Genomic DNA, 26,528 nt, shown 5'->3' on the forward strand with positions numbered 1-26,528 from the left:
AGATGATACATGCTCAGCTTGATTGCTCAAGAAAACTTGTTGAAGGTCTGCCCAAGGCAACGCAAAGACTTTGTAGACTCGAACCCTTCAATAAGTTTTTCTTGAAACTTTGGGCAATCAAAATCCCTAATTTGAACATGTATCGCATCTCCCTAGTAATTATGTGTCCATTGTAAATTCGATGTATATGCATAATGATTTGTGTTATATCAATTAAAAGCTTCTAAATAAGTATGTATATCTGTAAAACTATCTCTAAGTACCTGGCTATCAGTTGCCAAGAATGCAATACCAAGAAACCTGTTTGAAGTTGGGACATAACAATCCCATATCCTTGTTACTCTGATCTTGACTATCTGGTTTTGGCCGGGGGGTTTAAGTTGGGAAATATACTTGAAGCTCATTGCATGACTTGTGTAAAGAAAAAAAAAACCAACATGATTACCGATATATTATGTATGCAAAAAATCTCATTGTATGAATTAGTAGACAAAGAACAAATTTTTGGAAGAAGATGTCTAAAATTTTTCCTTATTGCAAGAAAAGATTTGTTTTTCTAATGACATAAGAACATACCATGTCTTTGTACATAAATTAATTTGTGATTGTAATGAAAATATTATTCTTAATCTTCTCCTATTGGTCTTTCTAGTGTCCACTTCAATTATTAATTAATCTGTCCATATTTGTGCATGACATGGTTTACTAATGCTGTTCAGCTATGCTAAAAACACTAACTAAACACAACCTGGCAAATACACATCAAATGAATACCAACATATATATACACGTCAAACACCAACTGTTAATATAATATCTATCCACATCAAATGATTCCCATAATTGCCTCTTAATTAATAAAAACCATGGACCATTTGATATTTTTCCCTGTGACATTTCCTTAAAAGAAAGAAAGCTACACAAGGATATTTTTAATAATTTATGTGGAAGATAATCTGAGTGCAATGTAAAAACTGAGAAAATAACAGCTAATAACCAGAAAAGTAACTTTACCAAACACAAGAGAACAAATTTAAATGTAAATCATGAAATCATCATATTATATATTACATAATAATAATATTATGTATATAACAAATAACATAAATAAATGTAAAACATGCAAAGATCTTGGAATGGAAAAACAAAGAAATGATGATGAATAAGGACGGTGAGTAGGGAACAATCATGATATGAATAAGTCCATCAATTATAATTTGTTTCTAATGCATGAAATCAAACAAAGGTAAGCACTTTTTGTATTTGAAATTCTCATGGAATTTAAGCCATATAACAAAGAACATTAGGTAGATAAACACAACTCATGAACATCATCATGTAGGTTATAGCCAGAGAGATGATTTCAATTCATATTTGTGTATACATAGAACAATTGCAACTTTATGAAACATCGCGGGACATCAAACAATTAAAGCTAAAGGCCAAAAAAATAAATAGTCGCAAACCTCAAATCGATACTAAGACCAAGCTTGTAATCAAGAGCATTCAATAATAACCATTTCTAACATTGCGAATGGCTATTTGTAGAAGAATATTACCAAATGTTTGTGAATTATTGATTAGCCTAATGATTGAGCAATAATTGATTGTTCTTGATAAGGCCTTGAGGATAAATATGCTTGTGTATCATTCATTCATTATCCTAAATAGCCATTAGGTTCTAGGTATATGTTGAACCTATTACGAAAGCGACGATTGAGCAATGATGGAGTTATTCTAGAAGAATTACCTACAGACTTTAGCTCAAATCTCTCATCGTCCCATCTTGAGGAGTAAGTCCGTGGAATGACACCGAGTTTTTCCGTCACGTGGCTCGCGCGCGCACTCCGGCGTGGCGAGGGTGGGTTCCACGCTAACCCTAAGAAAAACTGTGAAGATGAACGGAGACTCAAGACGATGCCATTTACCTCCGTAATGTAAATGCTTGTTCCTCCTCCACAGTCGGATCTAGTCGCCATCTCGCATTCTCGCTTGCAAACGACGATTTGAGCCGTCCACCGTCGGTCGTCCATCGTCGGCCGTGCCAGTGATTTAAGGAGAAGAACAAAAGGGAAAGTGAGAGAGATTTCAAAGTGAAAATTTGTTTAGATTGGAAGATAAGGTTGTTTATTTGCAAATAAAACCCTTGATTTATAAAAAATCAAACAATTTGATCATCCACTCAATTAACAATTATTTAGATAAATAATAGTGAGTGGATCCCACATCAACCCACCATCTTCCCCTCAATACATACACATGCACACACACACACACACACATATATATATATATGATATTAATCCATTATCTTTTTGTTTTTTAATGTTAGTTTAATTGTTTTTTATTATTTTTCATACACATATAAATATAGGCATGATTTTGTCTATTGTAATTTTATTTTCCACTTTTTCCAATTCTTTTTCATATATATATATATATATAGATATATGCGATTTTTTCTTATTTGTAATTGTAAAACAATAAAATAAATAAATTCCAATATGATTGTGTTTTTTTAATATATATATATAAACAAACCCAATCCAAAAGCATTGAATTTTACCTATTGACAAATTTCATCAAATAATAAATTATTTTTCATACATATATAAATATAGGCATGATTTTATCTATTGTAATTTTATTTTTCACTTTTTTTCCAATTGTTTTTTTCATATATATATAGATATATGTGATTTTTTCTTATTTGTAATTGTAAAATAATAAAATAAATAAATTCCAATATGATCTATTATATATATATATATATTAAAAAACCAATCCAAATGGCATGCCAAGGCTCTTAAGGGATCAACTTGTACCCAAAACCAAACCCAATCATATTGTTCTAATATATATATATATATATATATATAAAACCCCAATCCAAACGCATTTAAAAATATATATATTTACCAAACCCAATCCAAAAGCATTTTGAACATATATATATATATATATATATATATATATATATATATATATATATATATATATGTATATATATATATATATATTAAAAAAAAACCCTAAGAGCTTTGATATGCTATTTGGAGCAATATGATTGGTGCATGCTAATTGGTGGATTTTTAATTTTTTTTTTTATTTTGCAAACTGTCTTTGATGGTGGAAGACAAGTTCTTGGGTATGGTTTATTTAAAAAAAAAATTTTAAACGCCATGCATTTGAAAAAAACTTAAGATATTAACATTTTTCTCCATATACTCAATATCATTCCCAAAGCTCTAATGGATAAAGAGGCATGATAAAAATTTATTGAATTTTATGACAAGCTATTCCGAGAGAAAAAAAAAACTCAAACCACAAATACCAATGCCTATTCAGTAATATATTGTTTTTTAAATTTGTCAGATCATTGGCATCACTATAGGAGAAGTAAAACTAGTTACAAATATGCACCAAAGAAAAGCAGAGATGACTCGCAATTCTGATGCTTTTATTGCTATGCCTGGTTAGTACATAACCTACATGTCATATTTATTATATGCCCACTAACATTGTTTGATTTTGTTATCATTCTTTCATCATTCATTATGCACAAAAACACAAATCCACTTACAAGTCATGATATTATTATTTTCTTAAAATAAATAACTAAAAATACAAAAAAACATAGACTAATTAATCTCAATTGGAATTGTTATACATGAGGTTATGGCACTCTTGAGGAACTTTTTGAAGTGATTACTTGGGCATAATTAGGCATACATAACAAGCTGGTAATTCAATGGTAATTGTATGCATACACAATGGAAATTATGAACAAATCATACCAAACTTATTCTTTATTTTAGGTTGGATTACTAAATATTGATGGCTACTACAACTCATTGCTTTCTTTCATTGACTAAGCTGTAGAATAAGGTTTCATCAACCCAAGTGCAATACATATCATTATCTTTGCTTCAAATGCAAAGGGGCTTATTGAGAAACTCGAAGTAATATTTAAATATTGAAGTCTAAAAACAAAATTTACTAAATGTTACTTTCTTGATAATTATTATTGATTATTAAGAATTGTACTGCAATTACAAGACTACTATTCATATCACGAAGAAATTTCATTGAAACTAAATCAAAACTTTGAGCAGCTTAACCACTCCCAAGACAATGAAATTTCTACTTAATTAGAAAGATTTAATGAAAAACATTTGCATCAACTTTTGCTAGTTAAGAATGTCAAACTATATTTATAACATTCTGTTATAAGAAATTCTGGCTTGCGTAGCATACGACTAATGTTTTTGTTTAGCGTTTTTTTTAAATGCATGTAAAAAAAAACCTTCTATTAAAAAAAAAAGGTCAACAAACCTTACAACTAAACCTTCCTTGCCATCTTGACAAAACACACTAGGAAAACCTTGAAAATACAAAATTTGCTACAAATACAAAACTAATCTAACACTAAATTATTATATGCATGAATTAATAGACAATATTTTTTTTAAAAAAAAAATCCTTTCACTAATACATTCTTCTTTTACAGGTCGAAAATACACTACATATGAGAATTAAGACAAAAAAAAAAAATATTTACAAAAAAATAGAGGAACATTTCAACATGAATATCAACAATATTGATGCAAACAATAGATATGGAGAATATAATCTAGCATTAAATTATCTATGCATTAGTTAGTATAGAATAAAATTTCTTATAGCATCTCAAATAACATCTTCGCAAAACTTACTTAGAAAAACTTTCCCAAATACATTGTCCTTTTACATGTCGAAAATAATGCTAACCTTGAGAAGATAGGCAAAGGGTCAACCCCAAACTATCATCAGATCCATGGAGTTCGCTCATCGGAAAATAATGCCGGCAAGTATCTCAGATCCAGCTCATCTCCCAAAATCTCATCTTTAGTAACTCTGGTTGACCTCAACCTTCCTGCTACCATGGATGACGACGGTGAACACTCCACTGTTTCTGATGCACATCCATAATGATAAATATGAGTGGAATGGAGTTGTTTACTTTTATGCCTCTTTTTTTTTAAAACTGTTTGGAGTTGGAGATGAGAAATTGAGCAACTTTTTGTTGTGTGCAATTCAAGCGGTTTTCTTTGTTAATATTATGATTATTAGGGCTCTGCACGGTCCAAAACCGGACCGGACCGGTTAAATGATTTCTTTATTATTGGGACCGGACCGGACCAAATAACAGGGAAACCCGGACCGGTCCAAACCATTTTTGACCGGTCTGGTCCAGTCCGGTTCCGGTTTAGACCGTTTTGGGTCTGTCCGGTTCGGTCCCGGTTTTTATGAATTAAAATTAAATTAATTAATATACATTACTTATCTATATATCCTCGCATTTGTCCTGTTTGATCTCTTCACACAAGAGATCAAATCAATTTTTTAATAAACCCTAAAACATAAAACCATATTTACATATTTATAAATAAACCGGTCCGGTCCGATTTTGACCGCGGTTCCGAAAACTGGAACCGGACCGGACCGGTTAATGATAAAACCGGTTGAAACCGGACCGGCGATTAGACGTGGCCATTTTGAACCGAAACCGTGGAACTGAACCGGAACCGAACCGTCAAAAACCGGAACCGGAACCGGAAAAACCGTAACCGTCCTAAAACCGGAACCGGAACCTTCATTTAAGGTTCGGTTCCGGTTTCAAAATTTAAAAACCGTGGAACCGGCGGTTCAACCGGCGGTTCCATATGCGGTTCAACCGGCGGTTCCACATACGGTTCAACCAAAGGTTCAAAACAAAAGTTCATATTATATTATATAAATATAATATGAATAATGTCATACTATATAAATAACGTCATTTATGATTAGGTTTTTATTTTGTTAATATCATTAATTAGTAATTAATTAAGTAATTGCATGTTTAAAGATATTTTAAATAATTAATTAAAGATATTAACCAAATTGATTATTGATTAGGTCTGATTTCGAATACTTGATTAGCCGATTAGGTCTGATTTGTGACATTCGTCTAACTTATATGTACTGTGCCATGCGAAACTTTGTTACTCATGCAAGAGGATAAGTTATAATTAATTGATTATGCCACAAATTATTAGTTACAAATTAAATATGGATTTATTAAAACAATTTAATTAATGAGAAGTACTTAAATATTTAATTCTTTAGTAGATTTCCATATTATTTTTATAATTTAATATAAAAAACAAAGACTAGACTTTATATATCTTCCGTTTTGAAACTTACAAAATTAACGTAGTTCATATTAAATTATATTTATTTTATATAAATGAAAATATATTGAGTAAAATGCTCTCATGTAAAACATTTGAATCATTAAAAAAATATATAAATAAATAAAATAAAATAAACATGAATATATATGTGTATATATATCAATTTGCCTGATTTTGTTGATCATTTAAAGATATATATATATATAGATATAGATATTCCAATATATAGATAAAACTCCCAAGATTTTCAATTTGTAAACTATGCAACTTATATAAGTATACTAGAAATCAAAAAAAGAAAAAAAGGAAAAAAATAAAAAAACAATTCCTAAAGAAAAAAACAAATAACATACATGAACATTAAAAAAATAATAACAACAAAAATAAATAAAAACATTGAAACCTTGGGTATACCGTATACCTACTAACTTAACCTACTATCATTAAATGCAAAAGTGCTTAGTTAAATCTATGATTGCAAAGGGCTTATATTAGTATTAAATTAATTCTTGTATTTTTGTGTTAATTAATTTGAATTATTGAATTATTTAGTTAAAAAAAAAACCCAACCGTATGAACCGTCAAACCGGAACCGTTGAACCAAACCGCCAGAACCGGAACCGAAACCGAACCGAACCGAACCTTGCCTAGGTGGTTCGGTTCCGGTTCAAGGTTTCCTTGAACCGGAACCGGCGGTTCCTGAACCGTGGCCATGTCTGCCGGCGGTTAAAAAAAAACCGGTCCGGTCCGGTTTACGGTTTAAACGGTTTTTTTGAACATCCCTAATGATTATAATCTTTGAGTTAATTACTAAATTAAGTAAATATGAATGACGTCTCAATTAAATTGAGTAACTCTTCTAAACTTACTTGAGAATATAAATGAAGTAGGTGAATCCCTCACAACTCAACTTTACTACCATGAATGAAAAAAATGTTGTAAGTTATTCAATGTATGAAGAAATCCTTAATCAAATATATGATTTGTTTTTTTCAAACATACTATATATCTCATAATCAATATAAATTATCAACAAATGAAAAAAAAGAAAAAAATTAATTAAAAAATGGAATAAATAAAATTACATAAAAATGGAAAATGCATATACAATTAAAGATCAATTTACTTTCACATATAAACCCGTAGCGTCAGCACGGGCCTCCCACACTAGTATAGTATAAAGATCAACATAAATGATATGAGAATAAGGAGAAAATAATATATACTGAACAACTTTGCTTCAACTTTGCTTCTTTTTATTTCTTTTTTTTTTTTCTTCACATCATTTATAACAAATGAGGGAAATTTATAAACATTCAAGAGAAAAACAAAGAGTCAGGATTAATTCGATTTAACGGTGTAAAATATATTTGTAGTATTAGTGACATTTTCTTTACCTTTGTCATCTTTTCGAAGTGTTTGGTTTCATTGGGAGAGTTTAAAAGCGTAGATTGGTTGTTTCAGTTGTTTTTTAGTCTAAAAACATAAGCACGCCCGTGTTTAGGCCGTGTTTTTGCCATTGCACTTTACAGAAGAATGTTTGGCTTGATTTTGGAGCAAAATTAGCCAACCTGTAATAAGCACGCCAGTGTTTTGGAGTGCACGACCCTGCTCGGAGACCCTTGACCGTGCTTTGAGTTTTTCTAAAATTCCAGTAATTTACACGGGGTAAAGCACGCCCATGTTTTCCTAGAGAAGTCTAAACGTGCTCTTTACTGTAGCATTATTACTATAGCAATGCACTGGGTGAAGCATGCTCGTGTTTTCCCCTAAGGACGCTCGTGTTTTGCTTTTTTAGCCTCGTTTTAAAGGTTTCTTGAGTCTTTGTAAACCCTAACCCTTTATCCCTTTCTTCTCCTTTCTTCCTCCTCTCCCTTGAACTTTCTTTGAAGCTGGAAGAGAAGTTGCTAGCCTTGTTCTTCCAACTTTAGAGCTTAAGATTCATCCATCTTGCCTTAAAACATCGAGGTAAGCTTCCATTGCCTTGCTTTCCCTTGTGTTCTTAGATGAATGACCTAGGAGTTGGATTGTTGGCTTGATCCATGTCCTTCTTGTTGGTTATTGCTTTGAGAAGATGAGATTTTGATTTAGGTTGTTATAGCTTCCTTGGATTGTTGAATCCATAAACCATTGCTTCCTAGGGTTCTTGAGTATCGTAACATTACTGTAGCTCTAGCAAACCTTTGGTGATCCTTTGCATTCTTTGGTTTAGATTGAAACTCAAGACCTTAAGATTTCTTTAGTAACCTGAGAAGCAAGTTTTGAGCTAACCCTAGGGTAGTTTGAGGGTTACATATTAGTGTGACCTAGGGTTTCTTTTTTTTCGATTGGTGTGCTTTGTTTAATTCTTGTTCTTGCTTATGTGTGGGTTTTGGCTAGGAGGCAAGGAGCTGGCGAAGGATAAGAGCATTCGGGAATTTTGTTTCGCCAAACTTGTAAGTGGGTTATATTGTTGCACATTCCTAAATAGAATATGATTTGAATGCCTGCTTTATTTGAATTGAGATTTATTCGTGGTTTTATCGTACTTAATGCGAGGTGTTGATGGTTTTGAGAAGAACCTCCTTTTTATGGAATTATACTAGAAAACCCTTGTTATTTGTTAATAATGTTCATGCTACTTGATCGATTTGAAAACTAATTTCTGCCTTATTAATTTCATGCTGAAAAGGTTGATGTTTGATTGGAAATGTGATGATTATACTTATATTTTAGTTGAATTGATTTATGAGGCTTTGATTATTTTTTCATGCTTCTAGCATGGATGATTATGGAATAGTTGGGATTCTTGATATTTGATTATTGTCCTAGTTATGGGCTTTGTGTTGAGATACATGTATTGCATTGTTATGCATGGTGGTATCCTACTGCAGTATGCTGTCTTCACGGCCAGCCTGTTGAGGTGGCGTGGTAGACCAGTTGATTTTGGTTTAACCAATTCAGGAGGGGATGTAGGAGCCTAATTGGACAGTTAGCGAGGAGTCAAAGACACCATACTGTGAACCAATGGGTCAACGTCAAGGGTATGAGTACCTTGATGGCTCTAACACCACGGCGACAGTTTAGAGAGATTTCTAGACCACTACTTGCTGGGTGCGTTGCGATCTTGCCATTTTAAAGAGTTTGTGTTTTTTTCATGCAATTGAGTTTTTGAGAAGTAATCTCTTGCATATCTTTCGTATTTCTATTTGATTTGTGATGAGGGGCGAAGCCCAACTGTCATTCTTAGGAGGGCAGTCTCTCACAAAGTTGATTTGACGGTGAGTATTATGTTTTGTAGATTTTGAAACTCGTATTATATATGTTGTTATATATACTAGTATGTTCAAAGCTCCTTGTGAAAAATCTATACTTTAGCTTTGATTATCGGAGTTTATTACTTGTTATTAGGTGTTGTTATTGGAATTGGTAAATTTTGCAAACACTCTGTTTTATTTTTGTATTATATTTAGTTATGTGCTAAACCACTCACTGAGTAACTTAGGCTGCTCACCCACTCCCTCTTCCCCATTTTTAGATTTCAGGTTCTAAAGGCAATGCGGCATGGTAGAGTGCTAGGTATGGCTTGTAGTGCTTGCCTTCCTTCATCTATGGTCTTGTGTATTTGTATCTTTGAGCATACTTGTATTATATAACATTTATGGATCCATTAGCACTGTTGGGTTTTAAAAATTAGTATTGTTGTCACTTGTTCTACTTCGTAGGTCGAGTTAACTGTATGATGTCTTATTTAACTTTTAAATTCCTTTTACTCTATTGTTGAGTGCATAGCCTTCCTTGTGTATATTTGTACTCCTAGCATTGGATTTTTCTATTTGTGGATTTTGCTCAGGATTGTAAGAATTCAAGTTTTATCAGTCTTGCGGTGATTTTGAGGGTTAAGAGGGGAAGCATCTCTCCTCAGGTTGTCGCGTTCTGGGGTCCGCTGGTCGGGCCGTGCCAATATTAGTATGTGGAATATTAATAGTGCTAATGGCTACTATAATAAATCGTAACCGACTGTTACATTGGTGTGTGGATAGTGCTACGATAGAGTCAATTGCTATAGTAAGCATCCATTGTTTCTATAATATTCTTAACAATATGCAAATTTTATATAAAAAAAATTAAATTATTGATATTTTTTTTTCACACCCTTTTTAAAGAAGTCTGAAGGAAAGGACAAAATGATGATCTCATTTTCTATAAAAAGTTTTAGTTGAATTTTGATGTGCAAACAAATGGAAATGATTTATTAGGATATATAAATAAATGTAATTTTTACAAATATTATATTAAAAATAAGTAAGTGCTAATATAATTGTAATTATGATATTTTGCAAACTACTTCATAGGGCCATTAATTGCAAAATAAATAGAAATTTGCATTTATGGTGTGTTTTAAACACTAATATTGAAATTGCTCTCAAGTGAAATAGGAGTGTTAATTTAGATTTCATTAAATGGCAACTAAATACTATGAACATTTATTACATTTTTTTAAAATAGAAATCATGGCCTCCATAAATTTGGCTCATTTGTTTCCCTTCATTCACACAAATCAAAGATTTTTTTAATATATATATATATATATATATATATATATAGAATGGCAAGAAGATCATGTAATCCACGTGGAATGACTTGTGGTGGTAATTGCTGCTCTTCTTTTATTGTTTGATTTTTTTATACATTATCAATTACTTATTTAATTCAGAGATAATATGATAATAAGAATACTTTCTTTTAAAGTTTGTATGCTACATTATGTTAAAGGTTTTCTTATTTTCTTATTTTTTCTTTGATTGACTGATTTATATATTTATTCATTTATTTTGACAAATGTGGATAAGCTCATCCTTGTTAAGGACTTACACAAACCTGAAGTACATGCACAAATTCAACAATACTTATGCTCTTACCCTATGAGAGTTGAGATTCAAATATATTTTTTCAGTAAAGAACATAAATATGTTGAGAATTTAATACTAATAGTCCAAATGATGGTTGAATTTTTTTTTTAAATTTATCATAGTGTGTTTTAGTTTCACCATATTCTCTAGAAAACCTCAAAAAATTTGAGTTTGTCTTTAAAAATATAAAGGGTTTTTTTTGCTTGCATATCCCTGCAAATTTGAAAAATTACTTGATTTTTTGGCTTATAGTAAAATATAATAAAAAATTTCTCCAAAAAAGCTAAATTATTATTTGCTTTTCTTATTTTAAAAAAATAAAAAAATATATTCTTATAAAATTTTCTAATTTTTAACATAAAAATATATAAGAAAAAAAAAGGTATAATACCCGAATTGGTCCCTTTACTCAGAAATGTTCCCAAGTAGTCCCTCTACTTTTGAAAATGGTTCTACTTAGTCCTTTTACTCTAAAATAGACCAATTATTGGCTGTATTTTCAAAAGTAGAGGGACTAGATGGAAAGAGATTAAGGGTAGAGGGACTAAATTGGGTCATTTTTAAGAATAGAGGGATTAGCGGAGCGCATTTCTGAGTATAGGGACCAAAAAAGAAGAGAGAGAGAAAAGTAGAGGGATCAATTTGGGTATTATACCAAAAAAATTTTTGTAAAGATATACAACAAATATAATCTTAATCTTGTCTTTACAAGGGTACATAAAAAAACATTTTTTTATTATAATTACTGAATTTTCTTATAATTCTTTTTTTTTCTTTCAAATAATGTCTAGTTTTGTAACAATGGTTTCCCATAATTCTTGTCTCTATATTTATCAATGACCAAGTGAAGTATGATGGGCTACAAAAAATGAAAAACTTCATCTCATTGAGTATGTAAAAACCTGAAGATAAGAAAGAGCAAATCTAGAACAATACATACATCCAGTAAGACAAATTTTAGTCTCTAGTGTTATTTTTTTATGTAACCCATTCAAATCTAATATAAGACCATATTCATCCTAATATAACCAACTCACATGGTAATTTCAACCCAACAACTCAAAATTCCACCAAAATTTTTGCATATCAATAAAATACCCCTGACCCTTAAGATAAACGTGTCAAAACCAATGAACAAGTGGTTTGACTAAAACATCCAACCCCAAACCCAAAATTCACAAAACAATAAAAAACAAGGTCAAACAAACACATTCAAAACACCCCACCAAAACCACATGCATGATGCATCCAACCCAAAACACAATTTAACCCAAAAATCAGCCTATAGCATACACCTGCTGGTCCACTTTTACTTTAATGCTCCTCGAAAGTCCAACGTACCGCTGATGTCTTCATTCTGAATATATATAAATATATCAATATTATTATTATTATTATTATTATAATATAAAAACAAAAGAGAGAGAGAGAGAGAGAGAGAGAGAGAGAGAGAGAGAACAACAGCTGCGGAACACGGCAACAGCGATAGAAGCGCAAGCAAAGCCAAAGGAAAACAAAACCCTCAAAGCGGAGGAGAAGAGGAGAGAGTTGCGGTTCAAACCGGGGAAGTGGAAGCATTGGGCATGGAGGAAAAGCTATAGATGGTTGTTGGAGGATAAGGATCTTGATCTACAGAAAAGAGCCGCATTCGGATGGTCTATAGGATTGGCGGTGGCTTTGGTGGGCGCTGGGTGTGGGGTGGAGGTGGAAGGTGGTGTTGGAGGTCGCTGAAGTTCTGTAGGAGTCGATTGAAAGGGGGAGGATGAGGAGAGGTAGGGGTGGGGCTGGTGGGAAGAATGGGCTTCTGCCTAATTCGCTTAGGATCATCTCGTCTTGTCTCAAGACTGTGTCTGCTAACGCTGGCTCTGTTGCTTCCACTGTCCGATCGGCTGGTGCTTCCGTCGCCGCTTCCATATCCGCTGCCGCTGAGGACGAGAAGGACCAGGTCTCTCTCTTTATATCTCTATCTCTATCTCTATCTCTCTTTGTGTGTGTTCTCTTTGTAACTTTAACTTAGGGTTGGTGATTTAGGGGAATTTTGAGTTTTAGATTGATTTTGATTATGTGGTTTTGTTGCTTGAGAAAAGTCTGGTGTGAATTGATCGGCGCTTGGGGTTATGGTGGAAAGATTAGGCCTTTTTGATTTTGGTTGAGTTGTAGTCTTTGAAGTTCTCTGATGTTGTAAAGAGTTGCATGATCAAGGGAAGATTTGCTTTTAGTTTTAGTAGTGGGGTAAGACTAAAGATCCATTAGCTTTGCTTGCAATGATTTATTTTCTAAATTTGGATGGGATCAATTTGTTGAAAAGATAAAAGGATTCGGGGAAGATAGTTGGAAAACCCTCCTTATCATTGAGCATCATAAATGCATTCATTATTGACCTCATCTTTTGTAATGTGAGGTTTTTGCTGGTAAGTGTTGCCTTATCTCATTAATTGTTGCCTGATTTGGTATATTTGTGTCTAATTCTAGATTAATCCGTTAAAACATGCTTGGAAACAAAAACCATGTGATTTTTTATGGGTTTGAAGTTTTGAGCCTTATTTCTTGTTTGATACTTGTACGCATGCTATTCCTGTGAATCTTACATGATACTTGTTTGTAGCTACAAGCATCATAGAGAGATTAAAATATGATACTTAGCTGCATAGTGTCATTTAGATAACATAGTTTATTTCGCCCTCTTATGAAATAATAAATTTTAATATTCACATGCGGCAGTCTGCTTATTGATTACTAGGTATATTACGATGCATTGCGTGAATATTCTTATAAAGGTCTTTTACATTGTCGTGGCATAGAATTATGGATGGGTCAGGCGACATTCTATTTTACCATTAACAATGCATTGCTTGAATATTCTTATAAATGTTGTGGCACAGAATTTTAGATGGATCTGGTGACATTCTATTTTATTATCAACAATGCATTGCTTGAACATTCTTATAATGGTCTTTTACATTGTTGTGGCACAAAATTTTTGATGGATCAGGCGACATTCTAGTTTGCTTTCAACAATGCATTGCTTGAACATTCTTATAATGGTCTTTTACATTGTCGTGGCACAGAATTTTGGACGGATCAGGCGACATTCTATTGACAATGCATTGCTACATTGTCGTGGCACATAATTTAGGATGGATTAGGCGACATTCTATTTTATTATCGACAATGCATTGCTTGAATATTCTTATAACAATCTTTTACATTGTCGTGGCGTTGGAGAGATCAGACAACATTCTATTTTACCATCGACAATGCATTGCTTGAATATTCTTATAACGGTCTTTTACATTGTCGTGGCACAGAGTTTAGGATGGATTAGGTGACATTCTATTTTACTATCGACAATACATTGCTTGAATATTCTTATAACAGTCTTTTACATTGTCGTGGCGTTGGAGGGACTAGACAACATTCTATTTTACTATCGACAATGCATTGCTTAAATATTCTTATAACGGTCTTTTACATTGTCGTGGCACAGAATTTCAGATAGATTAGGCCACATTCTATTTTACGGTTGACAATGCATTGCTTGAATATTCTTATATTGTCGTGGCTTTGGATGGATCAGACAGCTTTCTATTGTACTATCGACAATGTGTTGCTTGAATATTCTTTTAACGGTCTTTTACATTGTCATGGCACATAATTTGGATGGATTAGACAACATTCTATTTTACTATTGACAAACAGTTTTCTTTGTTTGTGTTGCGGTAGTGCCCACATGTTTCAATTTCAATAAAAGGTTAAAAAGGTTTTAGATGCCTTTAGTGTCCTGGAATTGTTCTTTTTCAATGTGTTTCCCTCCATTAAAACTATTGATTAACCTTGCTCCATTTGAATGTGCAAATAAGGTGGGGTGTTATTTACTAATTTAATGGATTTTCTGTTACTCTAATGAAAGAACACTGCAACCTCCTTCAAGAATTAGTGTTCTATATCAAAGTATCAGAAGAATGGTCATCCTATTTTCTCATCGTATTCTTTATACACTTAAGTCTCCATTCTATGAGTTTCCTGAGGTTTCTAAACCTACCTTTTAGTAGATATAATGTTCTGAAAGGATAAATCTATGCTGATTTCTTTGTTGCCTCCTTTTAAATGCTTGCATGATTAGGGATCAGGAGTTTAAGCAATGTCATTTCATTCTAACGTTGGCTGGTCCAGGGAAGAAATTATGATGGAAAGATGTATTGCTTATTTTCTACAGAGGCTTCAATTGTGAGAGATGCATCAGGATCTTGTTTGTTCTATATAACCAAAGTTTGGATTTAGCTGTATTTTCAGTTCTATGGTATCAAAAATTTGGATCAGGATTTTGGTGAGGATCAGTGATATGGATTACCATTTTAGAAAGTCCTTGAGTTATGAGGATAGCTTCTATGTGCTGGTAATAAATAGGCATATTCCAGTACTGGTAATGATCACCTTTATTAATTGAATCCAGGTCTTCACTTTTCCTGTTTTTCTTTTTGATTTCTTCTCTCTGTCTATCATCTTTTCCTAGAAATCCACTTCCATTTCCTTGTCATATATCCTTCTGTCCTGTTCTTCACCGCTTCCTCATCTCAGATAACAGAGGCTATCTTTATAAATTACAACTGATTACTAGTTTGCTAGGATAGTTAGGTGCCCTTTGATTTGCTTTTTAGGTTTGAATTTCCATAAATTCTTAGTAGTGCTAATTTCTTTTATGTCACACACTTTATTGTTTCTGTGGGAATGATAAAACGACCACTTTTATAATAGGTTCAGATCCCGTTTCTTATCTGTTATAAAATGAGCATGTTTTTCTTAACTTGCAATAAGGTTTCACTAGTAGTGGTACAAATTTACTCCTCAAAAAGGTGGGTTTTATGCTGGGCGTGAAGACAGAACAAATTAAATTGTGATTTGATGAATGTGTTTTCAGTGTCAAAGATATATTTATTTCCTGGATGAATGAATTTAAGAGTTCTCCATTAATATGATTAGTTGAGTTGCTTCTGATTTATAATCTTTTTGGGCAAGATAGTCCAAACACAAAAATTTTTTGTGCAAGCTTAATTGGTTGGGTGTGAATCTTGATGGGCTAGGTTGAGGTTAATAAAATCAGAAAGTAGTTATCTCTCTTAAGGCATGATGTTGATGTTTGTGTTGTGTGTGGTACTTGGTAAACTTGCAAGACCATATAAGAGAGACTATCTGTACAGATTCAAATGTATTCGCTGCAAATAGGCTTCTGCAAAGCCACCTTTCATCAATATATATATATATATATATATATATTAATGGCTGACTCTACTGACAGGACTGTTAGTCACATATGTGGATCAGAGATGGCCATGTTCCTTCCATTTTTGGCCATGATAGCTAAAGTTTAGGAATCTATTTCTTGGCTTAGATCGAAATTTGATTGACGTGTGTGTCATGTTGATGATGATTCCACAAAGAACCATGACTTTTAATATAGAATAGATTATCAAGTACATATGAGACATTTAATATGGTAAAATGCTTGTTTTTATTCATATTTTTATACCTATTTCCTTATGTATATTGCCTAGAACATTCGTATGTAATGTTGATTATTTTAAGATTGTACAAATGGTGAACTTGTTTCTTGAGCCACACCTTTAAAACAAGTTGGTTGTTAATTAAGTTCTTGAGTTTTTAGAGAAACAAATGTTGGTTTTCCTAGTTATAACACATTTTTTATTAATGGATATATTTCTGGATACTCTTGATTATGGTGGAAAATTAGTCAAGTTGGAGACACTCCTGTTGTTTTCAGAAAATCTAATCGTCAAGTAAATATAACGGAGTGAAATGACCTCATTCGAAGGTATGCGGCTTTTATGGACAACATCCATTTATCTTGAGATTTCTTGTTGTGGAGTGACTCAAGCATCTGCAATTAGTGAAATTTTTGGGAAGTTTGGTAACTAGGACTCCTATGTGATTACCAACAAAGTTTTCCGTGAGAAATACAAATTTAATTAGTAGGCTAATTTCATATAAATCCTGCCAAAGCATGCCTGTATTTACCATAGGTTACAAACCCCAACTAGTTGGAACATATTGGTGTTAACTTTTTTGACACTGTTTAGTTAACTTATCCAGAAATAGGAACCATAAGAAAAGATGGGCAAGTTTTTATGGATTATAATGAGTTAATCTATTGATAATAGCAAGTATTGTGTATGAACACAAGCAACCATCATCTTAAACAACAGCCTTTTAATCTGATTTTTATCAAAAAAGAGAAGCCCTGAAGTATGCAAAATATACTATCCCAGAAGTATTCTTCAAACATTTTTCCTTTATTTTTCCTGTCACTATAATGATTATTACTAGATCATTTCCATAAGAGTGTCCACGTCAGTTTTCTTACTTTCTTCAGGTAGTTGAAGGGCTTTTTTTTTTTGGCAATTTCTGTAAGTGTTTGGACCATTTGATGTACCTCAGAGATAATCGGCTCCTTACCATGTGACGTTTGTGTTTCTGATCTCTAGCCTTCTAAGCTATGAAGTAGTGCTCAGAAATTAGTTGTTCATCACCAATTGGCCAATTAGGCACCCTCAGGGTCTTAACTACAAGGGAACTAATGAAGCTAATCTGTTGAGAACAAGTAATTATTTGTCTATTCATTTGCCAAGCTGGTTGACATTAACTGAATTATATGGAAGCTCTCATTTTGAAATTTAAAAGGTTGATCCAGCCTTTCGTTATCAATTTCCCATTTGTTGTTCGTCCACTTGATCGATAATATTGCTGACTTCATTCATAACTTGGTTTGACATCAAATAAAGTGTTAACAACATTTGAAGTTTACAAGCTCTGACTTTAATAATTTTGTTAATGTTGTCGATTTTAGTTTTAAGATTTCATAATAAGAATTGCGAGGGGGCAATGAAATTTTATGTATTTAGCCACTTGCCTTGTCTGGAGCTAGCTATACAATCTAACCAATCTGTTACGAGGAATTGTCATTGAATTAGAGTGGTCGGCTTGCAATGGCTTTAGTTAATTAAAACTGAACCTAATCTGGAAATTGGAAACTTAAAGCACTTCCTATATGTGATTGGTTTATGTGTTTATAAGGCTTTTGCAGCATGCATCAAGAGAGGTTTATTCAAGTTAGAGTTCGTGTTGATGGGTTGGATGTGGATGTTTCTGACCCTTGAAACATTGAAGAAACTCTAGATCTTACCTTAGGTTTCGTCAGATCCATGGCTCCAGTTCTATAAAGTATAGGCTTGATTGTTTTTGTTTGTTTGGCATGTGTATGCATGAAATTATTATATTTTTGCAAGTCATGCTCTTTATTTTGCTGCTTGTGCTTTTTTGCTCATTTTTTTTTCTGCTTTAGACTGTATTACTTTTTGTTTCTGATACTGTTTATTGATTTTGTGAACACATTAAGATTTTGAAGTTTTACTAATTAAAAACAGGTGCTATGGGCTGGTTTTGACAAGCTAGAATTAGAGCTTGGTTCATCTTCCTTCAAACATGTTCTGTTACTAGGTTACTCTAATGGATTTCAAGTACTTGATGTTGAGGATGCTTCCAATGTATGTGAATTGGTCTCAAAGCGTGATGGTCCAGTTACATTCTTGCAAATGCAACCCACTCCGCTGAAATCTGAAAGTGGCGAAGGATTCAGAACATTTCATCCTATGCTGCTGGTTGTAGCAGGGGATGAAACCAATGGCTTGGGTATGGTTCAAGGTGGTCGTCTGAGTGCATTGATAAGGGAGACTACAAATGAACCTCAAACAGGAAATTGCATTTCAACTCCTACAGTTGTTCGGTTCTTCTCATTAAAATCTCACAATTATGTGCATGTTCTGAGATTTCGATCTGCTGTGTATATGATTCGATGCAGTCCTCGGATAGTTGCCATCGGCCTTGCAGCACAAGTGAGGGGCTTGAGTTAATTAGCTAATATAATTTTGTATTCAACATGTACCATTATTCCTAAACTTGCATTTTAACGTAGCTGACAGCTTGATTAATTTTGTGCAGATATACTGCTTTGATGCTGTTACTCTTGAGAATAAGTTCAGTGTACTAACTTATCCATTGCAAGGGGCTGTTGGAGTTAACATAGGCTACGGTCCCATGGCTGTTGGTCCAAGATGGTTAGCTTATGCTTCTAATAGTCCTTTGACGTCGAATTTAGGGCGTCTCAGCCCACAGAACCTTACACCCTCTCCAGGAGTTAGCCCATCAACATCACCTGGCAATGGTAGCTTAGTTGCTCGTTATGCTATGGAGTCCAGCAAACAGTTGGCTGCTGGAATACTCAATCTAAGTGATATGGGATACAAAACTCTGTCTAAGTACTGTCAGGAACTTTTACCTGATGGTTCCAGTTCTCCAATGTCTTCAGGCCGCAAGATAGGAAGGCTTCAACCAAATACTCATCCAAGTGAAGCTGATAACGCTGGAATGGTTAGCGTTTCGTCCAAATTATACCTTCTGTATGAATGCCTGCAAAACACCCATTGATACTGTTTAGGAAAACCCAAAAAGATGCACATAGCACAAAAGCACATCAAACACAGCTTAATAAATTATCCTTTTACATTATATACAGATCTACCCATATAAAACTGATGACTTTAGTTTTCAATGGTTCTTGTAGGTTGTGGTCAAGGATTTTGTTTCAAAGGAAGTTGTTTCACAATTCAGAGCTCATACCAGTCCAATATCAGCATTATGTTTTGACCCTAGCGGCACTTTACTAGTAACTGCTTCAGTACATGGACATAATATAAATGTATTCCGTATTATGCCAACTATTATAACCAATGGTTCAAGCCCAGTGCGCTATGATTGGACTACTTCTCATGTCCAGCTATACAAGCTGTATCGGGGTATAACAACAGCTGTAAGTACATTTTGCATGTTAAGTGAGCTAGTACAACCTGCATTTGTTATGTACCTATTTGATTGTATTCTCTGTTTCTTTTGTTTCAGGTAATAGAAGATATCTGTTTTAGTCACTATAGTCAGTGGATAGCAATTGTTTCATCACGGGGTACCTGCCATATTTTTGTCTTGTCTCCTTTTGGTGGTGATTCAAGTCTTTTGCCCCAAAGTTGTAACTGTGATGGACCTGCCCTTGTTCCTAGTCTTACATCGCCATGGTGGTCAACTTCCTCTTGTTCGATGGATCAACAACTCATTCAACCTCCTGCTCCTATTACACTCTCTGTAGTTAGTAGGATAAAAAATGGTTACTCTGGATGGTTGAATACTGTCAGCAATGTTGCTGCATCTGCAACAGGAAAAATGCTTATACCCTCTGGGGCCATGGCAGCTGTTTTTCATAATTCTATGAATAAAGATAATCGACCGTCCCCTTTGAAGCGTAATGCATTGGAGCATCTTTTAGTTTATTCTCCATCTGGTCATTTAATACAGCATGAACTCTTGCCATCTTTGGGTGCACAATCATGGGATATTGGATCAAAAACTGGAGCCAGTCCTCTTTTGGAACATCAAGATGAGGAGTTACATGTAATTGTTGAACCAGTTCAATGGTGGGATGTGTGCAGAAGATCAAATTGGCCCGAAAGAGATGAAAATATTTCTAAAGTTAACAAACAGCTGAGCGCTGAGTTTGTTATGGATTTTTGTGATTGTGAAGATAACGATTCTTCACTTTTAATGTCATCTAATGCTACTGCAGCTGAAAAGGAGTTTGAAAGGGCTGATGAAAGACATCACTGGTTCCTGTCCAATGCAGAAGTGCATGTTAATTCTGGGAGAATACCAATATGGCAAAAACCTAGGGTACTTTGTTTCCTTCCAGTTTCCTTTTGGCTTTTATACATGACAATTATTACTTAAACAATAATTGAACTTGTATTTCCAGATCTGCTTCTATAGGATGATTCCATTAAAAGGAAATGGTGGATCTAATATTGGTTGTGCTGGTGAACTTGAAATTGAAAATTTGCCAATTACTGAGGTTGAAATTAGACAGAAGGATTTGCTGCCTGTTTTTGAGCAGCTTCATACTGCCTATCCAGAATGGAGTGACAGGTACCATCTCTTTTTATTTTTTAGTTTGTATATTCTGTTCTGCTCTTGTTTTATAGATATTCAATTTTGTCACTCTTGATTTTCCTTATTGAATAGTTTAGCGACAAAAGAACAGAAAAATAAAAGATAAAAAATCTATTGTAATTTACGAAAGGTCTCAGTGAGTACTCTCAGAACTACTTTAGTTCGTGTTATTAGCTCTGTGAAATTGGCTTTTGCCTAAATAATTGCAAATATGAAAATACAAAAAAGGCATGCATGAGAGTATGATGTCATCTGGTTCTTGTTTTATATTTCGGAAAATTCGTTTATATCAGATATGGTTTATTTAATATGGATGAACCTTTCTCTTGAAATTCAGCAGCTGTTTAATTTATGATGCAATTAGAGAAGGTGGGAGTTTGAAGGGAAAAGAAGTGAATAGAATTATTTTGTCCTCACATCATGAAAACCATCTGTTCTTTTCCTTATTATTTTGTATGGTTTATATAATACGTTATCTTAGCAGTATTTTATTGTTATTTCTTTGTAGGAAGTGAAGCCCTCTTAATAATATTTAGCAGTGTAAACTTTTCTTTTTCGCATCAGTGCTATGTTTCTTGGGTTATTAACCAGGGGAAGGATTTCTTAAACATCAAATCATCTGTATATCAAATTTTGGCTTGCAAGTATATTATCTTGCTATACCCTATTTCGCTTTTCTATGCTCTTGATTCTCATACCATTTATGTGGTATTAAAAACATACTATTGTTGGTAAACAAATTGTTTCAAAGACTGATATGACTTGGTAGGATTATCATCTTCCATTTTCTACCAAATAAGAAATATTATAAAATGCTAATGTGTACTGATCCAACTATGGATTACTATGGTAAATCTTGGATCAAGTAAAATCATATGCTTTCTGTTTGTCACAGAAACCATAATAATCACAGGAAGGGAGGACAGTTTTTAACTGTTGGATAGATTTGCCACTTAACCCTGCCATATATGTGTTACATATTCTACTACTTGCAACTCATATATTTGAGGTACTAGCCTGTAAGAACATCTTGCTTGTCTATAAATTACTTGCAGCAGCAGTCTTACTGGACAAAGATATGAGTCATCATCTTCGATGACTATGATAACTAGGAATAACACTAACGTGGACTTGAGACCTGCAGTACCTCAACCTGCGTCAGATTCTGGTAAGAGAGATCAAGTTATAGCCATTTCCTGATTTGTCCATACCTTATCATCCAGTCTATTTTGCACTATTTATAGGAAAACTTATTATTTGTGTCTTGACTATGCTTTGGCAGGACCTCAAAAAGATGTAAGCCTGCAGCTAAGATCAGCAGAGTCTTCATCTCTTATGCCTCCCAGCAGGATAGGAAATAGATTTGTAGGTACCATGCCATCAGTGACCCAAGCAAATGCATCTATTACGATGCCAATGAGATATTCTCACAACGATTGTGCGCCTTTCGATTATACGCACTGTAGCAGTGAGTCTCCAATGGGTAGCTCTGTTGTCCATGGCTTATCCAATTCTGGGAGTAATTTGTCATCTGTTTCTGTACCAGCGACTAAGGAATCTCTCTCTTCAAACAACAGTGGGAGCAGTGAGATCACAGACTCTTGTATTTCCAACTTCAATGTACAACAAACTGAGATGTCCGAGTCCCTTAACTCAGGACAGTTTGCTCCATATTTCGATGAAGGCTATTGTAAAGTATCAGAACTCGATGACTGCCGTGAGTTAACTGAAGTTGTCACTGATGTCGACAGCAGCAGCAGCCACTGCGAGAGAGAAAAGCCTGAGGAAGATGGTGACAACGATGATGTGCTCGGAGGGGTATTTGTCTTCAGTGAAGAAGGTATCAAAATGCCATAAATCATTACTTATCACTTATCACTATTTATAATTCTCCATTTGTGTATTTGGAGCAGGTTGATCACAACTTGCGCTGGCATACAAAAAAATATACACCTTTGACCGTTGTTCTTTGTGATGTTTTCTAGTCGTGATGTTCAAAAAGACCAAAAAGAGAAAAGAAAGAAGAAAATTCATTCAACAAATGACGATAGTGATTGGAATCATGTTCAAGAATGGATATTCTTCGCGGTGAATTATGTCGAACCCTGTCCTCATCCTGTACATTGTGTAGATGTGAACATGTAATCAATGGATAGTTAGTAGTTATTGGAGGGATTTCAAACTCTTGGTGCAGGCAAGTGTATTATGGTCTTGCATCTTCCGTTACCTTGAGATGAAATGCCCTTGATTGTTAGATTGTACAGAATCTAAGTATGTTTAAAAACAGGTTCTCAGGCTGATTCATGGCCAGCTTTCATTTCAATCCTTAACTAATGAAATTGTTTCGTTCTTGTATTAGAGTTATTATTATATCATTGATGAGTTTTTTTGGTTGTGGTTTTCAATTGTGGTGAAGTCAGTTGAAAATTTTGGAAAACACTTAAAATATTTTTCTAGAATTGAGCTTCTTTTGGTATTGATGTTCTTTTCCTGAAACTGTTGTTTTTATGAAGGATTTTTCATGGATCTATGATTGATCTCATAGCAAATATTATTAGAGAGTTTATTATATTAACTTATTGGCTTTAATATTTATTATATTAATTTTTTAAGTTATTGTTGGGATGTTCAAGATGACTCTTGGAAAATTGCCAAGTATGGTAGAACTCACCCTAGGCTTGAAATATTATCCATATTTTCCAAATCTTCTACCTTTCTTATGATACCATGAGGGGCAATTTTTTAGTCAAAAGACTAAAGAAAATTGAGAAATAATTTTAATAAAACTATGAGTTTTTTTAAAGGGTAAATTACATGTTTAATCACTGAACTATTTGTGTTTTCTTAATCTAGTCAGTAAACTAAAAAAAATTTCAATTGGGTCACTAACGTTAGCATTTCTTTCTAATCAAGCCACTCGTCTCAACTCCGTTACCTTGATGTTGAGTTGGCGTGCCACCTCACTTGACATGTGTCAGACTTTTTCTTCGGTTGTTGATGTGGTATTCCACTTCAGCTATGAACTTCACGTGATGAATTGACTGGCCACATCAGCATCATACTTTCCCCTTTGCTTTCCATGGTTTCACTGAACCAGAGAGTCTTGAAACCAAATTTCCTCCATTGTTTACTCCATCGCTTCTTGAAACACTAAGGAGTGTTGTCTAGCCAGAGATCATGCCTTCACATAGACAGTGGCCAAAGCAGTGACACTGCAGATAAGGAGGTGGGAGGTCGAAAGCTTGGAGAAGGAAGAGAGAAACAACCAAAGAAGTTATTAAGTTGTCAAATTGGCGCTACTTGTGCGATCGAAAACCCTAGCATCTCATTATTTTAATTTTGGTTGTTTGACAGAGAATCCATCACATAGTGGTAGTTTGGTTAATACAAGTGCCAATTTAGAACTAGAAAAAAAAAATACATTAACAAGTTTCTAAAAAAAATATTTTAGTATCCTGTGCATTTGTTCTTTGAATGAAAATGCTGTAAAATTTACCAGAGAAATGGACATAGTTCTAAAAATTACTTATTGTAAACATTACTTATAGTTACTGAGCACAATTGCTTAAACCATTCATTTGAGAAAAATGGAGACGATTCTAAAATTTACTGGAGAAAAACATATGCACAATGACATTTACTAGTAAAACATTGTTCAAAAAGTAACATCTATTTGTAACATAACAAAACACCAGTATTTTCTCCCAAAACATTAGTAATATAATATAACATGCTGACATACATTAGTTTCCAGTTGCTGCACACAACAAAAATTGCCAACCTATTTTGGCATTCTGAGCTACTATAGATGGACAAAAAACTTAGGTGATGCTTATACAATTAGGACAACCTCCCAAATAACAGTCTTTCTTTTCATGTCTCTTATTTGATGCTATCTTCTCTTTATGTTGCTAAGCATTTCCATCATGGCTTGATATCTGTCTTTTCCCTTTGGCTGTAATTCCACTTTTTGCTGAATGTCCCAATATACCTTCATGCCACTATCCTTCCATGTGCTCTATGTGGTTGGCTTAGTGTATTTGTAAAAATGGTTGTATTGATACAAGATTGTTGTGTGCTATAATAAGCACTTGAGAAGAAACCTGCACAAAAGAAATCAATAAGCACAAAAGAAACTTATAGCACTCTTGCCTTATACCCATTGGTGATTATAAGTAACATTTTACTCAAGATTATAGGCTAGAACATGCAAAATAAGATTATAATTAACATTTTCATTCAAGATTTTAGGTTAGAATATGCAAAACAAGATTATAATTATTAATCAAAACACAACACATAAAGAAAAAAAAAACGCAGCATCCTACAAAAAACTTACAGTGGCCATCCACCTAACACCCCAGATAGGTTGTTGGCTTGACATATTGTTATTTGCAGCACGTTCTTATGAGAAATTAATCCAAGAAATTATTATCTCTTAATGGACAAAGCATTTGCACATTGGTTTTTATTTACCTGGCCATGTGTATGCATTGACCACTCTCAAGCCTAGTTTCATTTGTGGATTGCCTTCTTATGGGTCTAGTAGCTCTTTTAGTCTATCAAAATTATAGAACATCATATTAGTTTGCCATTAGTTAAGAGATATAATTATGAAAAAAAAAAAATACTCACATGCATTTTAGATATTCGTTTGTTACCACCAACTTGGCCTTTACATGTCCTTGCATTGTGCCCTGACTGGCCACATTTCCTGCAAGTCATATGCACTCCCTTCTTAGAAATCCTACTTTGTTGAGTAGGTGTTTCATCCATTTCCTTTCTTCCACTCTTGTGTGGTCTGGCCGGAGGCATTCTCAACATTGGAGGCAGGATTGGCTCCATGTTCTCCACATGGCTCCACTGTTTAAATCCTCTAATAGGTTTAATAAAGGGAGAGTAGATTTGTAGCTGTGTCTCCTTATGGTAGCATGAATGAACATATTCCTCTGGTTTTTCTTTAGTGGTAAAAAGCACTACAACTCCATGACTACATGGTATACCTGTGAGATCCCACTTTCTACATGAGCAGCTATGGATCTCCAAATCAACAATATGTTGATTTGTTGGGCCACATGAAACCTAAAATTTTCTCCCAACAACATGCCTAGATCAACACATGCTAGACTCCTCAATTACCTTGTCAAGCTTTTTCCTGAATTTTAGGACATAAAGGCCCTGTATATTTTTCAGTTGCTTCTCTTTTCATGGCAATTCTTTGCATAAGTTTGGTTCTTATGGTTTCTATCATGGTTAATATAGGTTTATCCCTTGCCTCCAAAATGTACTTGTTGAAGCACTCACACAAGTTGTTAAGAAGCATGACATCACACTTGTAGCTTGGAGAAAAGTAAGC

General features: G+C 33.7%; 1 protein-coding gene across 3 annotated transcripts; it reads left to right on the forward strand.

Moving 5' to 3' along the window:
- Positions 1-12,546: 12,546 nt before the first annotated feature.
- LOC120264759 (autophagy-related protein 18h-like) lies at positions 12,547-23,495 on the forward strand. Of its 3 annotated transcripts, XM_039272585.1 has the most exons (10): positions 12,547-13,052; positions 18,547-19,014; positions 19,121-19,549; positions 19,743-19,988; positions 20,078-20,896; positions 20,979-21,148; positions 22,228-22,340; positions 22,455-22,640; positions 22,719-23,012; positions 23,086-23,495. In XM_039272585.1, the coding sequence occupies exons 1-10, from the start codon at positions 12,870-12,872 to the stop codon at positions 23,088-23,090; spliced, it is 2,913 nt and encodes a 970-aa protein (XP_039128519.1). In that variant the 5' UTR covers positions 12,547-12,869; the 3' UTR covers positions 23,091-23,495. The 3 variants fall into 3 exon arrangements, with proteins under 3 accessions (XP_039128519.1, XP_039128517.1, XP_039128518.1); XM_039272583.1 differs by having other exon boundaries at positions 22,455-23,012; XM_039272584.1 differs by having other exon boundaries at positions 22,231-22,340; positions 22,455-23,012.
- Positions 23,496-26,528: the final 3,033 nt, after the last annotated feature.

The sequence above is a fragment of the Dioscorea cayenensis genome, chromosome 7, assembly GCF_009730915.1.
Source record: "Dioscorea cayenensis subsp. rotundata cultivar TDr96_F1 chromosome 7, TDr96_F1_v2_PseudoChromosome.rev07_lg8_w22 25.fasta, whole genome shotgun sequence".
Classification (NCBI taxonomy): domain Eukaryota; kingdom Viridiplantae; phylum Streptophyta; class Magnoliopsida; order Dioscoreales; family Dioscoreaceae; genus Dioscorea; species Dioscorea cayenensis.